The sequence below is a fragment of the Euwallacea fornicatus genome, chromosome 4 (genome assembly GCF_040115645.1).
Source record: "Euwallacea fornicatus isolate EFF26 chromosome 4, ASM4011564v1, whole genome shotgun sequence".
NCBI classification, from domain to species: Eukaryota; Metazoa; Arthropoda; class Insecta; order Coleoptera; family Curculionidae; genus Euwallacea; species Euwallacea fornicatus.
The window spans coordinates 5,077,623-5,101,238 of record NC_089544.1 but is presented as its reverse complement, the minus strand read 5'-3'; the positions used below and the strand labels follow the sequence as shown (position 1 = coordinate 5,101,238).

The following is a 23,616-nucleotide window of genomic DNA, read 5'->3' as shown; positions in this document are numbered from 1 at the left end:
TAAAAAAATCGAGTGTGAAATAGAACAGTAGTCGCGTCAACAACAAGGGATAATAAAAAAATGATTTCCAAAAATATCATTTAAAACTTGCTTTCATGGTTTTTCATTATAAGTTATGTCCATTTTCAAATTTCGTGATTATTACGATTTTCCGATTTAATCTGTCAGAGAATTATGATTTAGGCCTGAGTATGAGTTTTCAAAGAACAAATCTTTGCTGTTTTTCTGCATGGAGTTTGTCCGCGTCCGCGATATTCGTGTCTCTGAAAAGCGTCACCATTGGCGGATAATTCCTCGAGCGCCCATGAAAACTCTCCATAAATAGGAATCGACAAACTGCACTACAAAACTTTTCAGATACATCAGTAACTGGCGAGTTCTTACAAATAAATGGTTCAAAGTTGTATAAAAATAATTTAGATGTGTAAGAGGTGATAGGTGCCAGACCATATACGTAGGGCATTGGTTAACCCATGCATTAGTTATTTATCATCCAACATCTGACTGAGAGCTGCTGATAGTCCCTTGACTTTTTTAAATTATCACCCTTTATATTAGAATGTCCAAGCACTGGTTTTATGAAACAAAAGTATCAAAGAAATATGGCCAGAAAAAATCAGTTGTACTCTGCGTAGGAACCACATAGGGATCATGTGTCGAAACGGTATTAATCGAAGAAGAAAGAAATTAGATACGCGATAATAAAAGAAAACATAAGTCATTAAGAAACGTTTTAGTCTTAGTTGACAAATAAATACTGAAACAAATAAAAATATGGGTTTAATAGCAAAAATTTAGCCACATAGCTACATACATATGTATATACAAAATATGTTTCAATTTCACTATTTCTGTGATATGTGAACTTTAACAAGAAATACAAAAAGTCCAAAAGTTATTGTTTTTGAAAAATGTGTGATAAAATAAAAGTCGGTCAATGAGATTACATTAAATTTTTAAACAATTTTTATTATGTTATATTTTTAATATTATGTAAGCAATTACTTATTGTATAAACAATTTAATACATTAAAGGTAAGCAATTTTTCTAGGCCAGAAATTATTGTCCAGCCACAAATTAATTTAGTTATGCATGAGTTTGTAATGTGTCAATACAAGATATCCATACAAGCATGGTAAGTAAGAACTTAGCTATAATAAATGTAAAAGTTTTGTTAAAGTTTACCTACAACGTCAAATTCGTAGATCCTGCAAACTGTTCTAGTTCCATTTTTTGGAATTAGATATGCAGACAGAGCGTGTCTTAGAATTTCTTGTCTAGCAAGCGATACTTAGAAATAATAAAATTTTATTCATAGAAAAAAAAAAGTACGTAGTAGATTAAAACCCTAGAAGATGTCAATGAATAAAAAGTGGAGTTACTCCAATTAATTCGAAAAATGTGATGATTTTAAGTGTGCTTCTCAATTTAAAAAATGTTTTATGAAAACGAATTTGATATAAAAAGCCAGAAATGTTCATATAGAATATAAAATGAATTTTTTTTCCTAAAACGACAAAACACCAGAATTACCTGAGATACGCCAATGGATTTTTAATATACAGCAGCTCGTGGAAGGCAGTTTTTGATTTATAAAACGCATACTCATTTTTATTGCTTTACGGAAAATTCGAAATATTTTTTTACTAACTCGCTTCGGGAAGTTAATTAAAATTTAGGTTTAGAGTAAATGTTCATTTAGCCCAGATCAGGTTTCAGTAAATTAACCCTAGGAATAAAAATACTATGAACACCTAACACGTGTGGAAAGTAACTTTCCAGTTTGGAGTAGATTTGATCTCGTGCTCCACTACTTTCTTTTACAAATTGTTTGATTGCTTGCAGAAACTGTACACTCAGATAATTCTTTCTACTTACGTATTTCTCCCGGCAATATGCATTCTCTTATCACCAACACTGATCATGAGTTTGGCAAAAGCCCAACAACAAAAGGCGAAGTTAATGGCTGGTGCCCTTACTGCCAGAACTAAAGCTGCAACCGCGTTGGCGAGGAATAATGCTAGGTACCTCCACAAACGACTGATACCCAATACAAAATATTCGTCTGATTTAAATATTCACGATAGCCCTTTCAATTTTAAAAGGACTAGAAGGCAAGCAGTGCAAATGCCCATGGTAAGCAAACTCCGTTTTTCTACAGAGTTTAGAAATAGGTTTCATGTTCAGGAATCTCAACAACTTCGCTCTGACTTGGTTAAGCGCAAATCACATTTAAATCAAGAAGTGGAATCTATGACGACACTCCAAAATCTATGGAATATGAATAATTTTGGCACACCTTCGAACGTTGACAACTCGATGAGACATGTGCGAAGAGAAGAACCGTAAGGCTGTAAAAAATTTGCAAAATAAAATAAAACTTCCATTGAATAATTTTTAAGGTATAATGAAAATATTCCCATTGATGGAAATTCTCAGTTAAACCATGACAAAGGTTCAGGATCATTTTTCATCGGAAGGAACGTTTATGACACCATTGTAAACCAGGCAAATCCTTTAAATAACAATGAGGAAGACTACATCGAAACCAATGAAACGTTTGATGAACACCCTAACGATTTGTAGGAAATCCCATAGTTCAACCCATGCACTTTGTTTAATAATATGTTTTGTTTTAATTTGGACATTTTAGTGTTGACCCACTTTCCAATGAAGATTTCTCAGAAAGAACTTCCAAGAAACCGAAAAAGAAAAAACACCGTCATCGCCCTCATAGTAGTTACGGAAGGAGCAGCGACGCTCCGGTGATGATTATGGAAAACCCTGAAGAAATTCCTATGAACCCGCAATTAATACCATCAATGGAAGCAAGAAAATCGAAAAAGGGACATTCCCGCGGACATGGGAGTGCCAACTCCTATTATGGGCGAGAAAGTGACTTACTAGAAGTAAGTTAAAATGTCATTTCTTAGTATTCTCAATATGTAGCATAAATGTGTTAGCATATTATTTTTGCCGAGCCAACCTTACAAAATGAGTTTAATGCGCATGCAGAAGAGAGGTCTCCTACTAAAAAATCTAAGAAGAATAAGGGACACTCGTGGAGTTACTACGATTATGGAAGAACTGGAGAAGGTCTGCTGAAAAATCTTAAACAAACTTCTTTAAATCCTGAATTTATTATTCCAGTCGGAGTACGAAAATCAAAGAAGCAACATTCTCATGAAAATTTCAACTCCTACTACGGACGGGAAAGTGGTCTACCGGAGGTACGTCTAAGGTTGTTTTATTGCAATGCAAGACCTTAATATTTTAGGAGATGATTCCAAGTGATCCAACCTTGATGACTCCTTTATGGGTTGAGTTTGGAGATATGGAAGCGAGGACACATAAAAAGAAATCGAAAAAGAAGCACGGAAGCATGCACTATTATGGAAGAAATGGAGAAAGTATATTAGAACTAGAAACTCCAATTGATCCTCAATTAATGGCCACAACAGAAGTGAGGAAATCGAAGAATGGTCACTCTTGTGGACATGGAAATAATAACTGTTACTATTCACGCCAAGGTGATCTTCCAGAGGTAGCTAATATTCTCCTTCTTTAGATTTCAAAGTGTAAACGCTATATTTCAGGAAATGATCACTAATGAACCAAACTTGCCGATTCATATGGATAGTGAAGGAAATTTGAAACCCGAATTGAGATCACAATATCACCCTAATGAATATTATGCACGGAACAATGGTGAATTAGTTGGAAAGGTTCCGCAACAGGTAAAACTCAGATGAATTTTCCTAATAACAATTTGAAAGAAAAATAGAATACCGGTTTGTTCACGATTTATTGGCGAGACACTTCTAAGTTACCGACCAAAATTCATAATGAAACTGTTCACGTACAATGTGATTATACCTCGGCAAGTTTACAAATTAAATTTGTTAAACAACCATTTTCCTCAAAATCTTTATTGAACTGATTTTCCGCGGCCAAGTCGCGTTCCGCAACATCGCATGCGTCGGGATTGTTCGTCAGTTCTTGACGTAGGTCCTAGAGTTGTGCAGGTGAAAGCATTTTCAAAAGAAATCGAAGAAAGTTTCCGAAGAACCATCAATATTGTCAAAACCCATTCAAGAAAAAGCACTCATAACATGCAATACTAAGCTTCATGCGTGCATTATTTTAGTAAATATTTTATACAATAGCACTGTACGCTTATATTATTTATAGTTCTCTAAGTCAACAACCATTCGAGAGAAATCAAAAGTAGTCCATTAATTTGAATAGTCCAAAATCCCAAGAGAGCTTTGCTTTGACATTACATTCTAAATTTAAAGGATAGGAAGTTTCTATTAAACTTTTCGAGAATATTCGAGAAAATTCTGAAAATTTGCAATTTTACATAACTTTAGTAAATTCTTAGTAGCGCTCTAACGGAAGCCCGTGGTTGTTTAAATTTACAATTTTCCTTGGGAAATTCCGTTAAAAATATTTATAGTAATAATAAATTTATTCCCTACCATATCTTTATTTTTTCTAGACCCCGGCTAGTCAAGATCCTCTAGTCGTAGTGTCTGAAAATAAAGTTCCAATTGGTACCATTCCGCCACCTCCTCAAAACTCAAACATGGCATTGGTCGCAACAGACCCCCAAACACAAATGAGAGTGGTCCAAGATCCCATTTTGGCCAGTAAAGCTGATCCGCGGTAAATATTTTTCTCAAACTACATATTTGTTATTAAAAAACTAAATTTCAGCTGCAAGGATGAAGATGGCAAAGAAAAGTTTAACGAATATTATACTCCTCCTTTGATGCCCGAAATAATAGATCCTAACAAATATTACCAACATACAATGGAGCAAGTAGAGGAACTCAACAAGAAAATGGCCAAAGCTACCGAATCTCTACTTTACCATCCTCATGGAGACACCTTACATATTCCGGATGAAGTCTCCTCATATGTGAGACCACCAAATCCTCAATATATAGATGAAATACCACAAGTAACACCTTATTATGAGAAATCTGCCAACCCCCATCACCACCATCGTGGTTTTTCTCACACCCATACTCACACACTCACTCACTCCCATGAACATATACCGAATGTACATATAGGCAACGACTTCGCCCATTCAGGAGCCTATGCAAATGCATTTTCCCATTCTAAAGCTAACGGATTCAGTCCGACCAGAGGATTAGCAGAAGCACAAGTTACTGCTGGAAATGGATTCCATGGATATGGTGGAGGTTTTAACCAAGCTGAAGCTGAAGCAAAAGCGTTGGCTAATCACGGAAGGGGATTTAATGGATATGGAAGAGGTTTTAGTCAAACTGAAGCTCAAGCAAATGCTCTGGCTAATGGAGGAGGTGGATTTAATGGATATGGGGGAGGCTTTAGCCACGCAAATGCGCAAGCAAAGGCCTTGTCAGGTGGAGGCTTGAATCCTGTTGGTCCTGTTGGAGGAGGATTCAGTCAGGCAGACACTCAATCCAAAGCACAATCTGGAATTGGGTTTGGGCAATATACTAATGGATTTGCTCAAGCCGGTGCTTCTTCCCATGATCTTGGTTTTGGACAGTCACAGGCAAATGCACAAGCAATTAGTCAAAGTGCTAATAATGGATTCGGACAGGCAGCTTCCCAAGCTTTAGCGCAAGCCTCCAGTGGAACCCAGGCAGCACCTCAATTTTTCCAAGTTTTGGGTCCCAGCAGTTTTGTCAACGCCCATGCTAGAGATGCAACACCGTTAAACGATTTGTCAAAATCTGATGTGACACACGAGATTGAGAGTGGAAAGGGCAGATTCTCCAGGGCTCACGGTTCGGATAATGACGCTTTCGGTGGCCTGAATGTTGCTTCTGGAATAGTGAATTCGGCCCTAGATCTAGGATCAATGTTGCAGCCCAAACGGCGGAGTTTTAATGGAGGAGAAGTAGCAGGAAAAGATAAAAACACAATGGATTTTATTAAAAATATTGTGGATTCAAGTATTAAGGCTGGAGGAAGGGATGATGAAAATGAAGAAGTCATTGATGGAAATGGAGAAAGTTTCGATGCTTTAGAAGGGTCAGAAATGAGAATCAAAAGAGAAAGTGGTTCAAAAGGAGAAAATATCAATCAAAGCGAACAAGAGGGATTAAACTTGGCCTCAGGCATTGTGCATTCTGTTTTAGATCAAAGCAGTAGGATGCAGCCAAACGAGAAAAAGATGATGAGTGAAAATCAAGCGAATTCGCTGGGTGAAAATGCTTACTTCCCCTCAGGAAATCTAGCCTCTTTAGTTCATTCAGTTATTAAACCTACAATGTCTAGACTAGCCGCTGATACTAAGAAATTTGGGATAGATGATACGTTTGAAAAAACTATGAACCCGAATTTGCCTGCAACAAATTCAGAAAATCAGAAGACATTCAATTTTGATTCAGATGTAGTACATTCTGTCATGCCTTCTAAATCTCTATTGCCCTCAAATACATTCCATTCACACCCAGAGCCTAAACTCAGTGACCCTCAACACATTTCAAAAGTTGTCCAGCCTGAAGATTCTAGCTTAAGAGCTAATACTGGTAACGCAATGGATCAGTTGAATACCAACTTGAAAAGTTTAAGAGCAAGATCCGAAGATGCTCAATTCAGAAAAAGAAACATCGACTCCAAAGAACATGATAATTTAACATTAATGATTAATCCAGATGACATAAGTATTGAAGAAGAAGTTCGGACTGAAACAAGCTTAACTGAACCTCCCAAAGGGACAAAAATTAAAAATAATAGTGAAAAACCAATGCAAGAGGCAAATGACTCATCATTAATGCCCCATATTCACAATACTCAATTACTTTCCAATATTGATCAAGAAATGCACAAAACGCAACTTGCTGATAATATATCGAGAAATGAGCCTAATGATCATTTTGGGAACTTTGTTGGACCGTCACCTATCGTAGCAAGTACAACAGATAAACTTGAAGAAGCGGCAAAACAGGACCATAAAGACGAAATTGTTGGTATGCCAGTTCCACATTTCCGAGAAACTGTTACAGACATTAGTTCGATTATTAAAAGAAAATCTCCCCTGAAACCCAATTCCAGTGAAGAGAGTTCTGAGGAGAAAACTAAAGAAGATAAACAAAAACAATTCTCAAAACCAACGACAATGTCCACATCAAATAATGCTGCTCAAAGTACACTTGTAAGTTATCTAATAATTGCTTTCATTTCGTGTAAAGTTGTTTCTTTTAAGACATCAACGATGGCCCCTTCAGAAATTGAGAACGGTCAGTTCACTATTCCCGTTACGAAGGAACAATTCAATAAAACAGAAGATATCACTGAAGTTCCAATGATGAATTCAACCAATGCTAAAGCAGTAACAGAAAAAAACACTACAGGAGTTCTAGCTGAAAATGAGGAACAATCTAGTGATAAAGTAAGGTGAAAATACTCAATTGAACTTATGATGTTTGTAGTGTATAATATTTAAATTTCGCGTCTCAAAATGTTCTGAAACGGGGAAATTATCAGATTACTTTCTCGACATAATTGTAATTATCCACAAAAATTATTCGCATTCTTGTGTTTTTCAGGGCAACTCCACGAACCTTCTAGGTAACCTTGAGGACGTAATGAAACAACTGAATGAGGATGAAAAGAACGTTTTCATCAAGCAAGAGAAAGACCTCATTGAGGAAATTCTTGGGAATAATTTGCATAACGACAGGACTTTGAAGCCTGAACAAGTTAAAAATTCCAAAGGTTGACCATTAAAAAGTGATCTTTGTCTACAATAGAAAAGCCTAATCACTTTTACAGAATCTCAAAGCGACCCGACAGTAGCTTCGCCCCATTTATTCCAAGCAAAGAGTAACAATTTCCACGAAGAATGGGAGAGAGTACACCATGAATATGCGAGAAAAAGTAGATCACCAGTGGAAAAAGCTTTGGACACGATTTTAGGAGCACAACGGGAAAAAGTTGGTCAAATCCAAAAAGAAGCTACTGGTGATGATGATTTATTAATGATAAGTAAGGCTTAGATACTTTGTTACATTCTAAATTATTATCGAATAAAATTATCAGTTTTTAACACATCGTTTTCTCTCCTTCCCAAATCAAAATCGCTTAGGTAAGTTCAAACAACGCACAGCCGGAAAACTTACCCATGATTCTGTCTCAATTTTAGGTTTCATTGGAGACGGCATTATCAAAGATCTACAAAATCGTAAGGAGCTGGCAGTAACTGACGAAAAAATTACCAGCAGACGTAACCGAGGAATCCCAGATGTGATTCCTATTACACAACTTTTGGTAGATCCAAACACAAGAATTGACATTCCAAAGACTTTTGACAACATGGGAGCTGTATTGAGGCATAGTTTTGAAAGCCCTAAGTAAAAAAATTTATTTTGTATACAGGGTGATCTAAAATATTGATAGGTCCTCTAATTTTACTTACCACAGGGAGAATTTCGATGAAATGTGGGAGAAAAAAAATTATCTCTATTTTTAAATACTTTTTAGACGCCCTATGTATTGAACAAAATTAATTGCATCTAATGATCCTAGGGCTCCTTTGTATCATGTGAGGAACATGCTGGGTAACACCAAAAACTCTGTAATGGCCGCAGCGAAGATTCCCCCAAGCAATGTCGTAGTGCCGTCATTTTATGAGATATCGAAAGTACCTAATCAGAACCCACAATTGGGAGCTATAAATGAAGAAATGCTGAGGACACGTGGTGAAGAGGCTTTTCCAATACACTCTCCAAATGGGGATTCTTTTGGGGTCACGGATACTTTCCAGAAATTAGGGGGCATTGTGAAAGAAAGTGTGAATAGTGGGAAAAACGCGGTGTTGCATGTTTCTGATGCCGTTCATGATGCCAGGTGGTTGATTTAATAATTTGAATGGATATTTAACAATCTCAACTTTGCCCACAGACAAGCTCTGAATACAAAGCCTCCAATACTTTTTGGGCAAAAACAAATATTAGCTACGAAAACTTCTCATCCTGCTTTCCCATTAGAGAATAAATCTATAATTTTTGCTCCAAAATTGTTAGATTTTCAACATGGTACTGTGGCTGCTGTACAAGAACAACCAGAGACATTTGTAGGAATGGGACAGATTTTAGGTACTCCGGAGTAAATACATTATGTATTGATACAATAAAAATTTCAGACGCCATTGGCGCATCTAAACCTGAATTATCAGACCCAAAATTACATAAAATCGTTTTGGAGTCAACGCCTTCCGGGTTATACAGACTTATGGCAATGGGACCGAATCAAGAAACTGAGATTGGAGAGGTAGAAGAAACATTGGAGTCGTTGAATGAGGTAGAGCAATCAGTAGGAGCGAAAAACCTTAAGGATTTTTTCAATAAGATGCATCAAGAAATGAAGGAAATCTTGACCAGCCAACAGGAAGAAAGAAAGAGAAAACGTGATGAGAAACTTAGAAGCTCCAAAGCCAAACTGGCGGCCAGCAATAAAGGTATATATAACGACTCCGGATAGAATGAAAACCTTTCATTAATTATTTCAGATTATCTTCTGGGCAAGAAGAAATTGTCAGCCAAATCAAGTGAAGCATCTCTGTCAAAATCCACAATACGGAAAATGTTTGAAGAAAACGGAAAAATAAAACTTCCTCTTGAAGTTTCAAAAGCACAGGTCACAGATGATATTCCGAAAGAAGTGGACGATATTAATTTCGAACAGATCTCTATGCCTCAATTAAGCTCGAGAATTAACTCTGAAAACGAAACTGTCGGATTATATTTAATCCCGGCTTTAATGACGCCATTCATGGGAGAGACTCCCAAGGGAGTTCTTGACGATTTTCTAAGGGAAAACGGAGACGATGAGCTGTTGCAGAGAAACAGCATTGATGAAAATAAAAAAGCTCATGTACACACAATCATTCCTCTTAATTTGAACGTTACAATACCACAAGTTCGTGAATTAAAGAAGTACAATTTCAGTGATCGTTTGCCAAAAGTGCCCATGGTGAATGCAATACTGGGAGATATTAAAAAGCAACATAAAGATGTGGATGAATTTAACAAGCAATTCCCGCATCAGGAATATCCATTAAGTCAAGCACGTGGGGAGAGTGGGGGGCACTTACTGGGGGCAATAAATCCATTGCTGTTCGAGAGACATTTTAACGAAAGTTTAGAATTGAATGCGGCAAACCAAACTGAGAAAAATTTTGAAGAACTAGTCGAACTGTCACCAGCAAATAAATCAGGTAAGTATTTATATATTTTTATTTTTATTTTCCTAGAAACGAAACTCTGATTTAAAAAAAAGAACTTACTTACTGGGACACAGACTTGACAGAAATAATCGTTTGCACAAAAGTGGAAAGTGTTATTTTCATTTCTGCGAATAATTTAAGACCCAACGTAAAACGACCTCCCTAGAAATAAAAATAAATTATTTGAACAAAATTTTATTTTGTTGAAACGAACGTTCCCGTACATTATACTGGTGAAATATACTCATCTAGCTTTCACGAGTTTCGACATTCAAATTAATTCATATTCCAGAGTTCCAAGTCGCTGGAATTTTTACGCGAATCAGCAAAGAATTTTCTTTCATTTTAAATTTTGCGTTATGAATTTTTAATTTGACTCTATATATTTTTCAGTTCAAACCAACCAACCCTCTGCACGTCCCAATTTACCTCCAGTGACGACAGAATCTGCCGATACTCTTCAAATAAACAAGGAACAAACACAATCCTCAACTTTAAAAATTTCAGACATAAAATCTGCAAAATCGTTAACACAAAATCTTTCCTCTATTGACCGAACTACTAATCTGACTGAAAACGAGGCGGAACCCACAGAACGAACTAGCATGAACGTTGCAGAACAGTATAAAAAGCCTTTTTTGGGACTGTCCAGCCAGGAGAAAATCCAGGAGTTTCTTGATCAATTCAATAAACCATACATAGGCGAAGACTTCCCAATCGACGACCCTGTGAAAAGTACCGTGTATGATGGTGAGGATTATAATTATCTGTAGCCTTTGGAATAACCATTAATTTCATTTAATAAAAGGATTTAAAAAAATATATATCGTTTAATCATTTTGGGTTTTGACAAAGATTTTAACTTTTTAGTTTTGCAAGTTTTATAATGTTCCTTGCTTGTCTCATGGTAGGCATATCAATCATGCTGCCCTTATAGCTGAAAGCTCCCTGTAAAAGTTATTGTAGCACTGAAGAATATCGAAATGCACCTTTTAAAACACTCTAACAAACACTTTTTATAATTGAACACTCTCACGAACCTTTCCTTTACTTTGATGCTCTTCAAAAGACTCAAGAAGTCCAGTTGCCCATTCAATTTGCTTGTTGGTGGGTAAAAAGGCTTCTTGTACAACAGGCACTTGCCCCGGATGGATGACCTGTTTTCCTGTATAACCCATCCTCATCCCTTGTTCACACTGGAGTTTTAAACCCTCCAAATCTGAAAGATTTGCTTCAAATTTGCAATCTAAGCAGACTGGTATTTCCTTGCCTTTATACTTGATGTATACCATATCAATAGCTTGCAAATTAAAAGCTTTTGCAACGAGAACCAGTTTTTGTCTAGCATATAACACTTCATCCGAGCCTTCAGTCCTTGTAATTCCTTGAAACCAAAACTACTAAATATAAATGTTTTTGCGCCAATTGGATAACATTGTTGCTACCTAAATTTGCGCAAAAGTCATCACTCCCAAAAACCAGAGCTACTGGCACAATTCTTTTATCATCGGAAAGGTTCTGGAGAGTTTTACAAATATCCACCAAATTAATGAATGATTTTGCTGATTCTATGTAAATAATAATATTTATGCGTTTACCAACAGGAAGAAATTTATTTACATATTCTGCAAACTGTAAAATCGTAAATAATTAGTTTTGAAATTGTCGCGGTAATTTAAGCTCACCAAAGTGATTGTTTCTGAAGTTTCCACTTTCGGAATCAAAATCGTGTCGGGCAAATGTGGTGCATTGAGACAGGATCTAAGATCCTCCTCCCAGTGAGGGGTATCAAATCCATTAATTCTAACTCCTAAATCATAGTCCCTAGCAAGTTTAGGTTTTCCATTCTCCAGAAATGACCTAATTGTATGTCTAGCATTTTCCTAAAATAATAATTCAGGGGCTCTACCTACGGTAATGAATCTACTAGCGTTTTTACATGAACAAATTTAATGTAGATCTATCTTATTATTGCCATCTAGATTACCACTCAACACGGAAAAATAAGCATTAATGAAAAACGTTGTTGGTTTGTGGACAGGTAGGTGAAAATAATTTCATCGATATTTTTCATTTTAACATATCTTTACACAAGTAAACCCAAAGTCGCATTACCATATTTTCGATTCTTAATTTGAATTATACAGGGTGTTTCTTAAGTACGGTACATAACTTCGGGAGCGTATTCTACAGCTAAAATAAAGGTAATTTTGTTATATAAACTATATCCCAAAAATGCTTTGTTGCGGAAAACAGGGTGTGAAAATTTTATTGCTTGAATTTTAATGTCTCACGCACAGATAAATAACCGGTGTTGGTGACTAGTAAAATGTCGACAATTTCGCTACCAAACAGGCAAGTACACAACAAAAAAATTCATATCTTCATACAAATATTTCTTCCCTTAAGAATAATAAAAAAGAATGTAAAAATGTATCTACAATGTTTTTTATTTATTTATTCGAAAACGGTGCGTCCTACGAAAAAAAAGTCAAGAGACCTTTTTTCTTTCAAATCGAACACATAATTAAAAAAGGAACAAAATATTGGAAAAGAACAGTGGCGTGCCACATTTTTGCTTTTAAATATCCAGCAATTATCCTGCCCGCACGCCACTGCTCACATAACAGCCACTGTTTTTAGAGTATAATACGCGCCGTTGCTAACTCTCAAACCCTGCAAAATTTCATTAAAATGTCTCAAGTAGTTTCGGAAATAATTAAAAAATTGTAATTTTTTAAAGAAATTTTCACACCCTGTATTTCCGCCACAAAGCATTTTTGCGATACAGTTTAAATAACAAAATTACCTTCATTTTAGCTGTAGAATACGCTCCCGAAGTTATGTACCGTACTTAGGAAGCATCCTGTAAATATTTATAATAAAAACTGACCTTTTTGTTGCTTGCTACACCATCTTCACAATCCAGGGCTATACAGTCGGCGTTTAGGGTAAATGACTTGTTAATTTTCTTGATATCATCCCCAGGAACGTAAAGGAGGGCTCTTCTAGGCGTGAAGTAGTTTCTAGCTGAAATCTTTTTTTACCTATAGAATTGGCTAGAAATACATTGGGACGTAAAGTAGTCAGAAGACTCAAACAGGAAGTTGTTACATAATAAAAAAATATTACTCTTATAATATCCACTATTTAATATTAAATAGTTGAAATAGCCAATTACCATTTTTCACTTTAGCACAGTAAGAAGTTGATTTTAACGAACTTGCTGTTTCGCCCGAATTAACCTAAACTACTTGAGAAATTTACAGGGAATATGATAAGGTTAATCTAAGAATATCTTATAAGACATTGCAAGGCCACTAATGCACTATTATCTTCTAGCTGCTCCAAATAATTATTTTTTTCTTTTCATATTGTTCGGTCTAGTATCAAATCGTTAGAGATACTAACGACATTGGCAAAGTTTTAATATATTTTTTTAATAATTAAGCTGATTTGATATATGTGCTCAGGTAGGAAATACCACTTATTCTTATCTTATTTTATATTGTTTGCCTCACCCATTATAAACGTTAAAATTCAAATAAGTATTTAACTCTGGAATGCGAGCGTTGTATTATTTCACCTTTACGTTAACAATACGGAAATTTTGCGTGGATAAGGAGTGGTGCTTTTGTTATACTTTAGTTATTTAATAACAAGACAACTAGTGAGACAAAAGCGAAACATTTTTTTATATAAACGCTTTGAAATTTCTTAATTAATACATTCCAAACAAATTTCTATTTGCGGTTCTATAAAACGTAACCTGGAAGATTTTTTTTCAATAGAAGGTTGCCATAACTTTTTCATTAAAAAAACCAAATGTTCCTGCGGACGCGAGACCATTTCTCACTACTACGAGTATACCTGAGAATGTTGGTACCATTTAAGCATTTCTTTGGGGGTCGTTTCTATTTCTTTTTTCACCAGATTATTTCACCATTTATAACTATCTTTCCCTATAAAATTTCAATACCAGTTTTTCGTTGTCTGAATATGTATTTTCTGCTTTAAAACTTGTTAATTATATTTTTGTGTGTTTTGCAAATTTTTCTTCTTTTTGAAGTTACATAGATTAGAAATGAATTTGTCATTTCCCTCATATCGCCATAAATGCTGCTATTTTTTTATCTGTTTCACCTGAGTTTTGTCTTGAATATAGTTCTTGTCAGGAATGCAGTCGTCACTAGAACAACCTGCGTTCATTTTCGGATCGTGGTCTTCTACCATCGTTCTTGTTTATATCACTAAAGTTACTGCTATGAAAATTGTCTCTAAATCTTGATCATTTAATATTTTTTTAAATGTAGAATTTCTCTTGCCATTATATTATACCAGAAGCAATTAAAAGAGAAAAAAGAAGAAAAATAATGTTTTATGGTCATACATACCGGGTATCCCAACAGGTCATGTAATAAATTCTAAGAGTTATAGAGGAGGCTAAAATAATGCTAGTATTTCACACAAAAAAACATTCCTAGTGGCCTTCGTTACCAAGTTATTCTCTCACAAATAAAAAGTTAAAAAAAGTATGTTTGCTGTAACTTTTAAACAACTATCATGCGGATCATGAAAGTTGGGCAGTTTAAATAACTCATAGTCGTGCTTATTTTCACATGTAAACGGATGTTTCATATGTTTTTCTTATACAGGGCAAATTAATATTTCTCATTTAGACTCATTCATTTTTTTAGTGAGTTAACGAAATCAGTGTTTTTTTCATAGCTTTTTCGAACTCCCGTATGAGTAAAATTCACGAAAGGTAATGCGAATGGTAATTATACATAAAATTTACGCCAGGAAGTAAACTTCTTCAAGATTCACTTACAAATTATGAGTAACCAAATTAAACCGTGTATATCTATTCGCCGATAGCAGTAGTGACGAAGCATCTATTATCACGTTATTCCCGAAAAGAATCAAATAGTTTTGGAATAAAATATCATAATGTACACAAATTTACAATAACTTTGAAAAAACATGTATTCTGCATGTTTTTGAATACTTTGCCGCACACTGCTTACAGTCCCAAATAATCGGGTGAGCCGTGTGACATCAAAACATTAGTGTCTCTAACGTATCACTTGCTAGCCTCGTTATTTTTAACATATAAATCTTTTTTTTTATTAAAAGGGTTTTCAGGTGTTTTAACGAGTAGTATATGATTATGTGATTCCAAATTTTTTATAAAAAAGAAAAAAGCGAAGACCTTCCTATTCAATACAATGAATTGGATTTAAGGCACCCAAAGACAAATATAACCCTTCATTCCGTTTGGCACTGATTTCACAATTAAGACAAGAGCACGTCCCGCCAATCGCCTGATTTCATTATATGATCAACGATATGCTATGATTTTAGGTTAATACCAAAAAGAAAAATTGGTTTATTTTTATAAGCAGCTGAGTACTAACAACAGAAAATTGATATCTGGCAGTGTATATACTAACTGGGGTACTCAAATTTGTGGGTATTTATGTTTCAATGTTAAATACCAAATCTGAATTCAGTGAGGAAATCATAAATCCAGAGTTCCTCGGATGAAAACTTAGTGCTCCCAAAGCAGTTGGTACGAGAATTGAATAATGCGAATGTTTTTATGTAATATCCGATAGAATTTTAAAATAATACCTAATTAATTTTTGAAAGAGAACTACCTTGTAATTGACGCTTTTGCCAAGCAACAGCATTTGACCAGCTTTCAACCACCCCATCCCCATAATAATGATACTGCTTCTGCTGAGAAAACAATTACATTTATTGAGGTTATGGACCTTTTTTCTTAATTGTTTTAAACAATACCTTCACGTCAAACCTCAGACCGAAAATATGGCAACGTCGAAATTGTTACTACTGGAAGCCATTTTCTCGACGTTTTCAAAGGAGAGAAGAGTGATAGTATTATTACCCAGGATTATAATAAAATACGAGAGGATTCAAATGAACGAAGCCATTTTTATTCATAATATTGATATAAAATAATGCTTATTTCAACCTTGTATACGAATTGAATATACGCTCACGTTTGATTTTGCACGTATCACACTTTAAAGTAGTGAAATGAGGAAAAAATGAGTATATCCTTATAAAATGAGATATTTAGCATAAATTCGGGTATCGATAATCCGATTTTGGCCCCTCGAGTTTCCCAAAGCCCATCGTCTTCAAGGTGCAATTGAGAAATTAGTAGGAGAAACTATTTGGAACGCACGTCTATTCCATTTGAGCCCCAACCGCAATCAACTTTTTTTTCATGAAGTGAACCTTCGGAAGAGAACTCAACCTGGCCTTCTGCCGGCCTGATTCGCTCTCAGCATTCTCCTCCTACCTTATTTCACGCGACAGTAACCTCCGACCGTCTGTCCACATGGGGTTTCACCCTGGAACCGCGTTAACATTCTTTTGGAAGGGGCCAAAAGAATCGTTTTAGTTTTATTTTTACTCTACATTAATGTAATTCTCTTTCTTTGTTTCCTCATTTTTTTTTGCTCACGATTTGTGTCGCCCCGTTGCATTCGGCTTTTAGCAATAACGATGACACTTTAATAGCGCCAATCGTTATTGCGCATTTCAGGGCTGCTTTATTAACAATTTCCTTAAATATTTCACACAGGCAAATTTTGTGCTTTGGGCCGTTCTTCGACATTATCCTCTAAAATTCTATGCAGGTACGTTCCAAAATCCGTACTGAGTCATCGATTGTGTCACAAAGTAAAACAATTCAGAGGATCAAAATTCGTAAAAGTACTAAAAGTATCGATTTTTTGTAATTGAATCGCTCTATTTGTTTACCCTCTAGTACCTATTATTTATTTGTACTATTGTTTACGGGACACCCTGTAGACAATTGTCTTCTGTTGGGTGGTAAGTAATTCCCTTGTAAAGTTGATGGACATATTCTAATAAATTTCTCACTAAACTCACCTTTATCGTAACATTTAATGCTATAGGTATCTACACTACTAACAAATGCCTATAAAGGCACTATTAAAAATATTTATCACATTGTTTTAGAACATTCGGGCAGTACTTTTTCGCGAATTCCAAATAAGGAACATTAGTGGATTCAATAGGTATCTTTGTGGTCGCACTAAAACCATTCCACACATGAATAAGAGAACTGTTCACCGTCATTTTTTCAACCACTTCTAAATATTGAGGCTCAAAAAACCACTTCCAGTCCCAATAAGGGATGGCGTAAAATGCACTGGGGGGGTACACTTTGAAGCCTTCACATGAAGATTTCTTCACCATTTCATCCACAGTTTTAACGTTGCATATTCGTTTAAGTAACCTAAAGTTCAACTTTAGTATCGGAATCATGTGTAGGTACTAGGTTACGTGGGTGTTTACCTAGTAATTGTTCCGGGACCATTCCATCCCCAATCATGGCCTTTGAAGTTATGCTTGAGATCTTCTAAACAGGCAGTTGCGAAATCATGACCAGTGCCTGTGTAATTGAAGCCCATGATACCTGCTGCAACTGCTCTATGAGATTCCACTCCAGAGAAATCTGTGGCGAGACCGTCCAAGCTTTTTATCACAATCACATCTAGATCTAGGTAAATTCCTCCATATTTCCATAACGTTAAATATCTAAAAATAATAAGTTGAATACACCAACGAGTGTCTTTTAAGCAAGAAAAGATTAATTTGGAAATTTTTATCAATTAATCATCTAAAAGAGAAAATATTACCTAATGCAAATTACCTAAGAAGGTCGCTTGTGTGGGACTGCGCATACTTCGATAATTTCAAGGAGCCCTTGTGGTACAATTTCTCCAAGGGGGTCTTCGAAAAATACCTCTCCATGTCCACATGGAAAATGTTCATGTTGGAATATTCCAACAATACCTTCACTAATCTGTCACTTTCTGTGTTCTCAAAAACGAGGTTTCCTGGTGAGGCATACAAGAGATATACCTCATGTTCGGGATTCATTCGGGCAGCGCTTTCCACCGCACAAGCCTGCCTGGAGGTGATGGTGACCTTTCCATTAATAAACGAATGGCAACTGGTTTCGTGAAAAAATATCGATTTTCCCTCTTTGGGAATATAATCCGAAATGTCTGGCAATGATGTCTTGCTGTTGGTTTTGATATAGTGGCAGAAAACTCCTTTGTCGGGGTTTACCCAATAGTAGGCATTTATCACAAAACTTGGAAGAGGGACGTTCATGGCTAGTAGGAGTATTGTGGAGAGAATTCCGCTTCCGGCTAGGCTTAAAAGTTGTATTATCCTGTGCTTCGGATAGCGAATGGCACGGGGAAGCATGATTTACGTGATATGTATCTAAAAAAAAATTATAATAGTGAAAATATGATAACCCAAAGTCAAGGATTGATATACAATTATCTAGTAAATTTAAGCAAACATCTTGGTGGTAATGCTGTATCGAGGATTTTGAGGCGAGGGCGACTAATTGGTCTACATCTGCCTAGATCTATCGAACACGGATCGCAAAATATCATATTAAGGTAAAAGAGTTTAGCCAAAATAATTGGAACAAAATTATCCCAGCAAGAGGGTTGAGCGCATTTACCGAAAAGGTGTCCCAAAAATACGTGTCAAAAATGGTGGTATCATAAGATTATTTTAATCAATATATTAAGATTAGGTTCGAAAATTATTTGAAAAAGTGTCTCGTTTACAGGCAATTAGTGGTGAAATTTCTTGAGAAAAAAACATGTTTTTTCCTATATCTGGAATATACTTCAATAAATTTCAATGAAACCCATTTTATATTTATTATTTACTACAGGGATTATTTTCATGTAACGTTCATGTCTATTCGCAATGTGCGAGTAATAAGTTCTTAGTCATCTTCATACAACAGTGATTAGAAATTTTCACTAGGTAGCTGTATCGTATTGATTTTTATCCCTGGTGATACATTAACCCTTTCTCCAACTTTTTAATCTCCTGGAAATTTCTCGTACGATTAACATTTCACTCCGAAAAATATTATTTTCTTTTATCATACCCAATACCAATTTGTCATTGCTTCGGTAATTATCGATATTTGTCGATGTGAACACTGATGTTACTTATGGATGGTATAATAATGTATCACCATTTTTTAAAGTTTCTTTTGAAATCTATAAGCGTTCTCTAATGAAGAATTGATCGATACGGTTAAAATTGTGATGCAAGGAACTTCAACTAAATTAAAAAAATAACGAACCAAAATGTCTACTTCAATATTTTAAAAACCAAGTTGAAGCCTTCTGCCAAAAAATTTAAAAGTTTTTTTAATTTCCGACAAGACAATAATCCGAAACACTCTGCTCTGATTGTAAAGCATTTGTTGATATACAAAGTGTCTCTGAACACAGTCCAGTAAATTCAATCACATATTCTAAGTCTCAAAATATGATAAAAACTTCATATAAACATATATCGAAAGACACTTCGTTTGCGATATAAGATATGCAATGTGTCTGAAAGGTTGGTTTCTGGGGATGATTTTTTATTAATATTTTCAAAACATTTTAGATAAATTAATGAAACTCTAAGAAGACATTGCCATTTTCCAGGAGCCGGTAATACATGGTAATACTACTGAAAACGTACCTAAACTTTTTTGTAATTAACTTTATTGACGGTTTTATAGGAGAAATAATAAATATTAAAATTTTTACATAAAAAGTTAGTCTTGTTGAAAGTCAAAATTTCTAAGTGTTTTCGAGGAAACTAGGATTTAACAAATCGGTGGATATTATGTTTTATTGAACAAATATCGGATATAAAATCCAGTGAATAAATGCAATGCAATGAAGCAAAAATATATTTTTAATATTTCTGTTTATGACAACTCTAATTAATAAAGTCTGGTTTATTTAATAAAACAGAGATCCACCGATTTGTTAAATCTCAATTTTCAAAAAAACTCTTAAAGATTTTGGCTTCCCAAAAATATCAGGGAAATACATTTTTCGTTGATTAGATAGAAAGGTTGTTCTGATTATTAAAGATAATATGCATTGTAAAACTTTTCTAGAAAAAAATTCAATTTCGACTGTCTCAAACATTAGACAAAATTAAGAATAATTCTGCAGTAAAACGTTCAATAAAAAATTGTTCAAGTAAAAGATAATAATTTTTTACAAGGATCTGTAAAAAAATATGGGGTTGCCATTTGAGAAAAAAAGTTGCCATTGAAATGACCTTAAAATGATGTTTTGGCTGAAAGTCACGGTCTTCGTGACGTGTCTCCCTCTTTATCGGACAACTTTGACTTAAAACTTTTTTTCATACAACGTATCGTTTTTGAGTAATCTTCAACCACAGCTTTAAATGGCACACTGTATATTTGCGCGTTCTACGATTAATCTGAATATATGTTTATGTTTAAATATTGTTTGTTAATTATTATTTTTGAATTGAAGCAACTTGGTGCTTTTTTGCGGCATATTATATGCTATATTTGTTTACAAGAGGTCTATGTACGTTTATTAAAACACAAAAAGTGTAGAATCATCTATTTGCAACAGATTCTTTAACTTTTACATGATGTATGGTGAATTTTGTGAGTAACTGTATTAGGTATCTACGACTTATGATTTGCATGTTTCATTAAGCCCGAGATGTGCAGTACCTGGTACAATTCTATTTTCAGCCTTCAATTTGCGGCAGCTTGTTTATAAGTTTTATTTTAAGAAAAATATTTTATTTATTATCAGCATATACATATACAAATATTAAAGTATAAAAAGTAAACATTTTTTGCTACAACTGTTTTTGGCACAAAACTTACTTTTCATCCTTCAACGTGGACGCCAATAAATTTTTTTGAATAAGTATTTTTATGCTATAGCTTTAATAACGGGTGAGGAAATGATAATAATTAGGCCTACAAATTGAAGGAAATATTCTAGTACTCTACATTTAGTATTTTAACCTCAACTTCATCATTTAACACTATTTTATTACCCATCTTTAAATGAGCGTTATCATTTCTAGCTATTGAGAAATGAAAAAAAGAACACATAGAATTTATCTCTAACATTGTCTTAATCTAAACATCAAACATTTCACATGACCAGCACAAGAGGCATCTGGTAATTTTCACTAACCTCGTAGCGGTGTACTATTGATCGGTTTAGAAGACTGAAGCTTTGGGGTTGCTAACTATTTTTAAACCATATACCTGTACGTAATGCAACATTATATTCTCGATAATGTTCCATTGCCCTTTCTTTACTTAAAATACATCACTCCACAATTTCTTCACAAATTCACTCCATATATTCCACCTGTACCGTTTAAAATAATCTACATCGCATGATTCCAATGGCATCCATGCAAAGCTAAAGCAAAATGTAGAACGCATGTCAGTTAATTCTGAAAATAGCAAAAAAGAAGGGATAAAAAGAATGGTATTCAAGGGATATGATGTAGAGGGTAGGTAGAGAACCGTTGGTAGGGCAGCAGTTAAACTGTAAAAAGGGCAACGTCCAAAATAAGAATGAAGGATAATGACTTTTGATTAAGTAAAGCTTATTAAGGAACTTTGTAGTCAACATCAAGTTTGAGAATTTGGAAAGTTTAATGTTTTAGACATTTTTACAGCTAATGCATGTACAGGGGGTGGTGCTCAGCTAATGGGCGATATTTCATCCACATATTTTTTTTTCAAAAATAGTACTATTTGACTAAGTTGTTATGCGAAAACTGATAATTTTCGATACACACGACTACACGCACGAGTCGCAAACGAGTGCATTGAGCGCACTCCCCCGCGATGCATTTCATGCTCATCGTGTAATATATACGATTACCGCACCCGTTTACTGAGTGAACTAAACTTCACTTTGCTCAGAAACATTTCTGTTTTTGTTGTTTTTTTTTTTATTTCGATTTTACCATTTGCATTTAACGAGCAGTAATGCAGATAGAAAAATTCAAAGTTGCGGTAAAACAAATACAACTTGTCAAATTAGGCCTTGTCCATCTTATCAATTTAGGGCACTATAGGGAGCTGCAAATTTAAAACCACAATACGTGATTAATATAAACCATAATCAACAAACAAAAACAAACCGCTATGTATGAATTTTATCAAGTTCCTAGCAATTTGGGTTTTGAAAAATTATATTTTTTATTAATCCTATAAATTACAAATGAGGAACCTAATCAATAAAGTCCAGCACGGATATTTAATGATTAAATGTATGCTAAATCAGATGTTTATTTATATAAAAATATTCGGTGACTTTGAAGCTCGTGTTGCGGTGTTTATATTGAGATAATAGTGCGTTTGTTAAGCTAAGAAAATGGTCATATAACTTTTCCCTTCTTAGGTGTGAGAAAATAAGGGTATAATATCGTCATTATGTGGTCATGAATGGGAATCGGATAGAATCTATGAATATAAGGTGTATGATTCCCCTGATATTAAAAGGTTTAATATGTGAAATATAAATAGGTAGTTTTTAAAAGTTACTTCAGCATGAGTTTTCGTAATAATTATTGATGTTGCTAAAAGGGATTTTGTGCACTGGTTTGATTCGATGTAGAACGGTTCGTAAATCGTTATAATTTAAAATTCTGCGATGTAAAATGTTAATTTTTGCAAAGTCAATTGCAGGTTTTACTTCTTCACATATATGATTGATAATATGCATGTTATTATCCAAGTTATTAAGCAGAACAATGAAATAAATGGCGTGAGAGGATGATCGTATCAATTTAGTAAGGTAATTTATTTGTGATTGCAGTTGGTGCTGAAGATTTGTTTTTGTTAGTGGGTCACTGAATTTTCTTTTCAAAGCGAGTTTAATTTCTGTTCAATTTAATAAATTAAGTTGTGTTAAAGGAAAATTTTCAGCTGGTCCTAAAATTTGATTGCTAGCAAGACATATCCTTGTTGAGACGGGTCGTTATTAAAATAACGTGCATAAAAATATTAATTTCATTTATAAATGCTTCTAATTTAGTTGGGATTCCATCAAAAGTTTTTAATAAAGTAACGGTTGACCTCAAAGCGTCAACCATTCTTACTTCTAAAGGTTTCTCTACGTTACTATTCTTTAATACATAAGAACTAAGACTTACTTCACTACAAAATTAATCGATACAACGTTTAGAATCTGAACTGTTGCTGACTTGTATAGAATGTATGGACTTACGATTCTTCTACTTCTATTCTGTATCGAACAATGTTTCACTGAGAAGATACACTACTCAGGTTCACATTATCCATAGTGGATACTAGAGGTTGCGCCAATTTGTCCGGCTAGCTGTCTCGTTGGTGGAGTTTCCAAAAAACGATGCGTAAACCAAGACTCACAAGGTCCACTACTGAGTTGATCCTTTCTTAAATGTTACAAGAAAGGGTTGCTTCTCGGTAGTATTGGGTGTTAACTGAATCACGAAAGTA

At 34.7% G+C, this 23,616-nt stretch overlaps 3 protein-coding genes across 4 annotated transcripts; 1 reads left to right on the top strand and 2 right to left on the bottom strand.

The window, feature by feature from the left end:
• The first annotated feature begins 1,063 nt into the window (after positions 1–1,063).
• LOC136338794 (uncharacterized) lies at positions 1,064–11,036 on the top strand. 2 transcript variants are annotated; one of them, XM_066281514.1, is made up of 19 exons: positions 1,064–1,136; positions 1,847–2,137; positions 2,189–2,346; positions 2,404–2,583; positions 2,655–2,910; positions 2,965–3,231; positions 3,279–3,545; positions 3,598–3,738; positions 4,503–4,669; positions 4,721–7,160; positions 7,212–7,397; positions 7,555–7,723; positions 7,781–7,993; positions 8,151–8,358; positions 8,555–8,854; positions 8,909–9,102; positions 9,150–9,464; positions 9,516–10,223; positions 10,626–11,036. In XM_066281514.1, exons 1-19 carry the CDS (start codon positions 1,134–1,136, stop codon positions 11,003–11,005), a joined length of 6,843 nt encoding a protein of 2,280 aa, XP_066137611.1. In that variant the 5' UTR covers positions 1,064–1,133; the 3' UTR covers positions 11,006–11,036. The 2 variants fall into 2 exon arrangements, with proteins under 2 accessions (XP_066137611.1, XP_066137610.1); XM_066281513.1 differs by having other exon boundaries at positions 8,534–8,854.
• Positions 11,037–11,042: 6 nt separating this feature from the next.
• On the bottom strand, positions 11,043–16,029 carry LOC136338812 (citramalyl-CoA lyase, mitochondrial-like). The gene is made up of 7 exons (XM_066281533.1): positions 15,893–16,029; positions 13,126–13,269; positions 11,918–12,115; positions 11,678–11,864; positions 11,503–11,616; positions 11,273–11,451; positions 11,043–11,180 (listed from the first exon to the last, which is right to left on the bottom strand). The coding sequence occupies exons 1-7, from the start codon at positions 15,953–15,955 to the stop codon at positions 11,091–11,093; spliced, it is 975 nt and encodes a 324-aa protein (XP_066137630.1). The 5' UTR covers positions 15,956–16,029; the 3' UTR covers positions 11,043–11,090.
• A 141-nt stretch (positions 16,030–16,170) lies between these two features.
• Positions 16,171–23,602, bottom strand: LOC136338808 (lactosylceramide 4-alpha-galactosyltransferase-like). The gene is made up of 4 exons (XM_066281530.1): positions 23,366–23,602; positions 17,947–18,527; positions 17,589–17,831; positions 16,171–17,529 (listed from the first exon to the last, which is right to left on the bottom strand). Exons 2-4 carry the CDS (start codon positions 18,507–18,509, stop codon positions 17,223–17,225), a joined length of 1,113 nt encoding a protein of 370 aa, XP_066137627.1. The 5' UTR covers positions 18,510–18,527; positions 23,366–23,602; the 3' UTR covers positions 16,171–17,222.
• Positions 23,603–23,616: the final 14 nt, after the last annotated feature.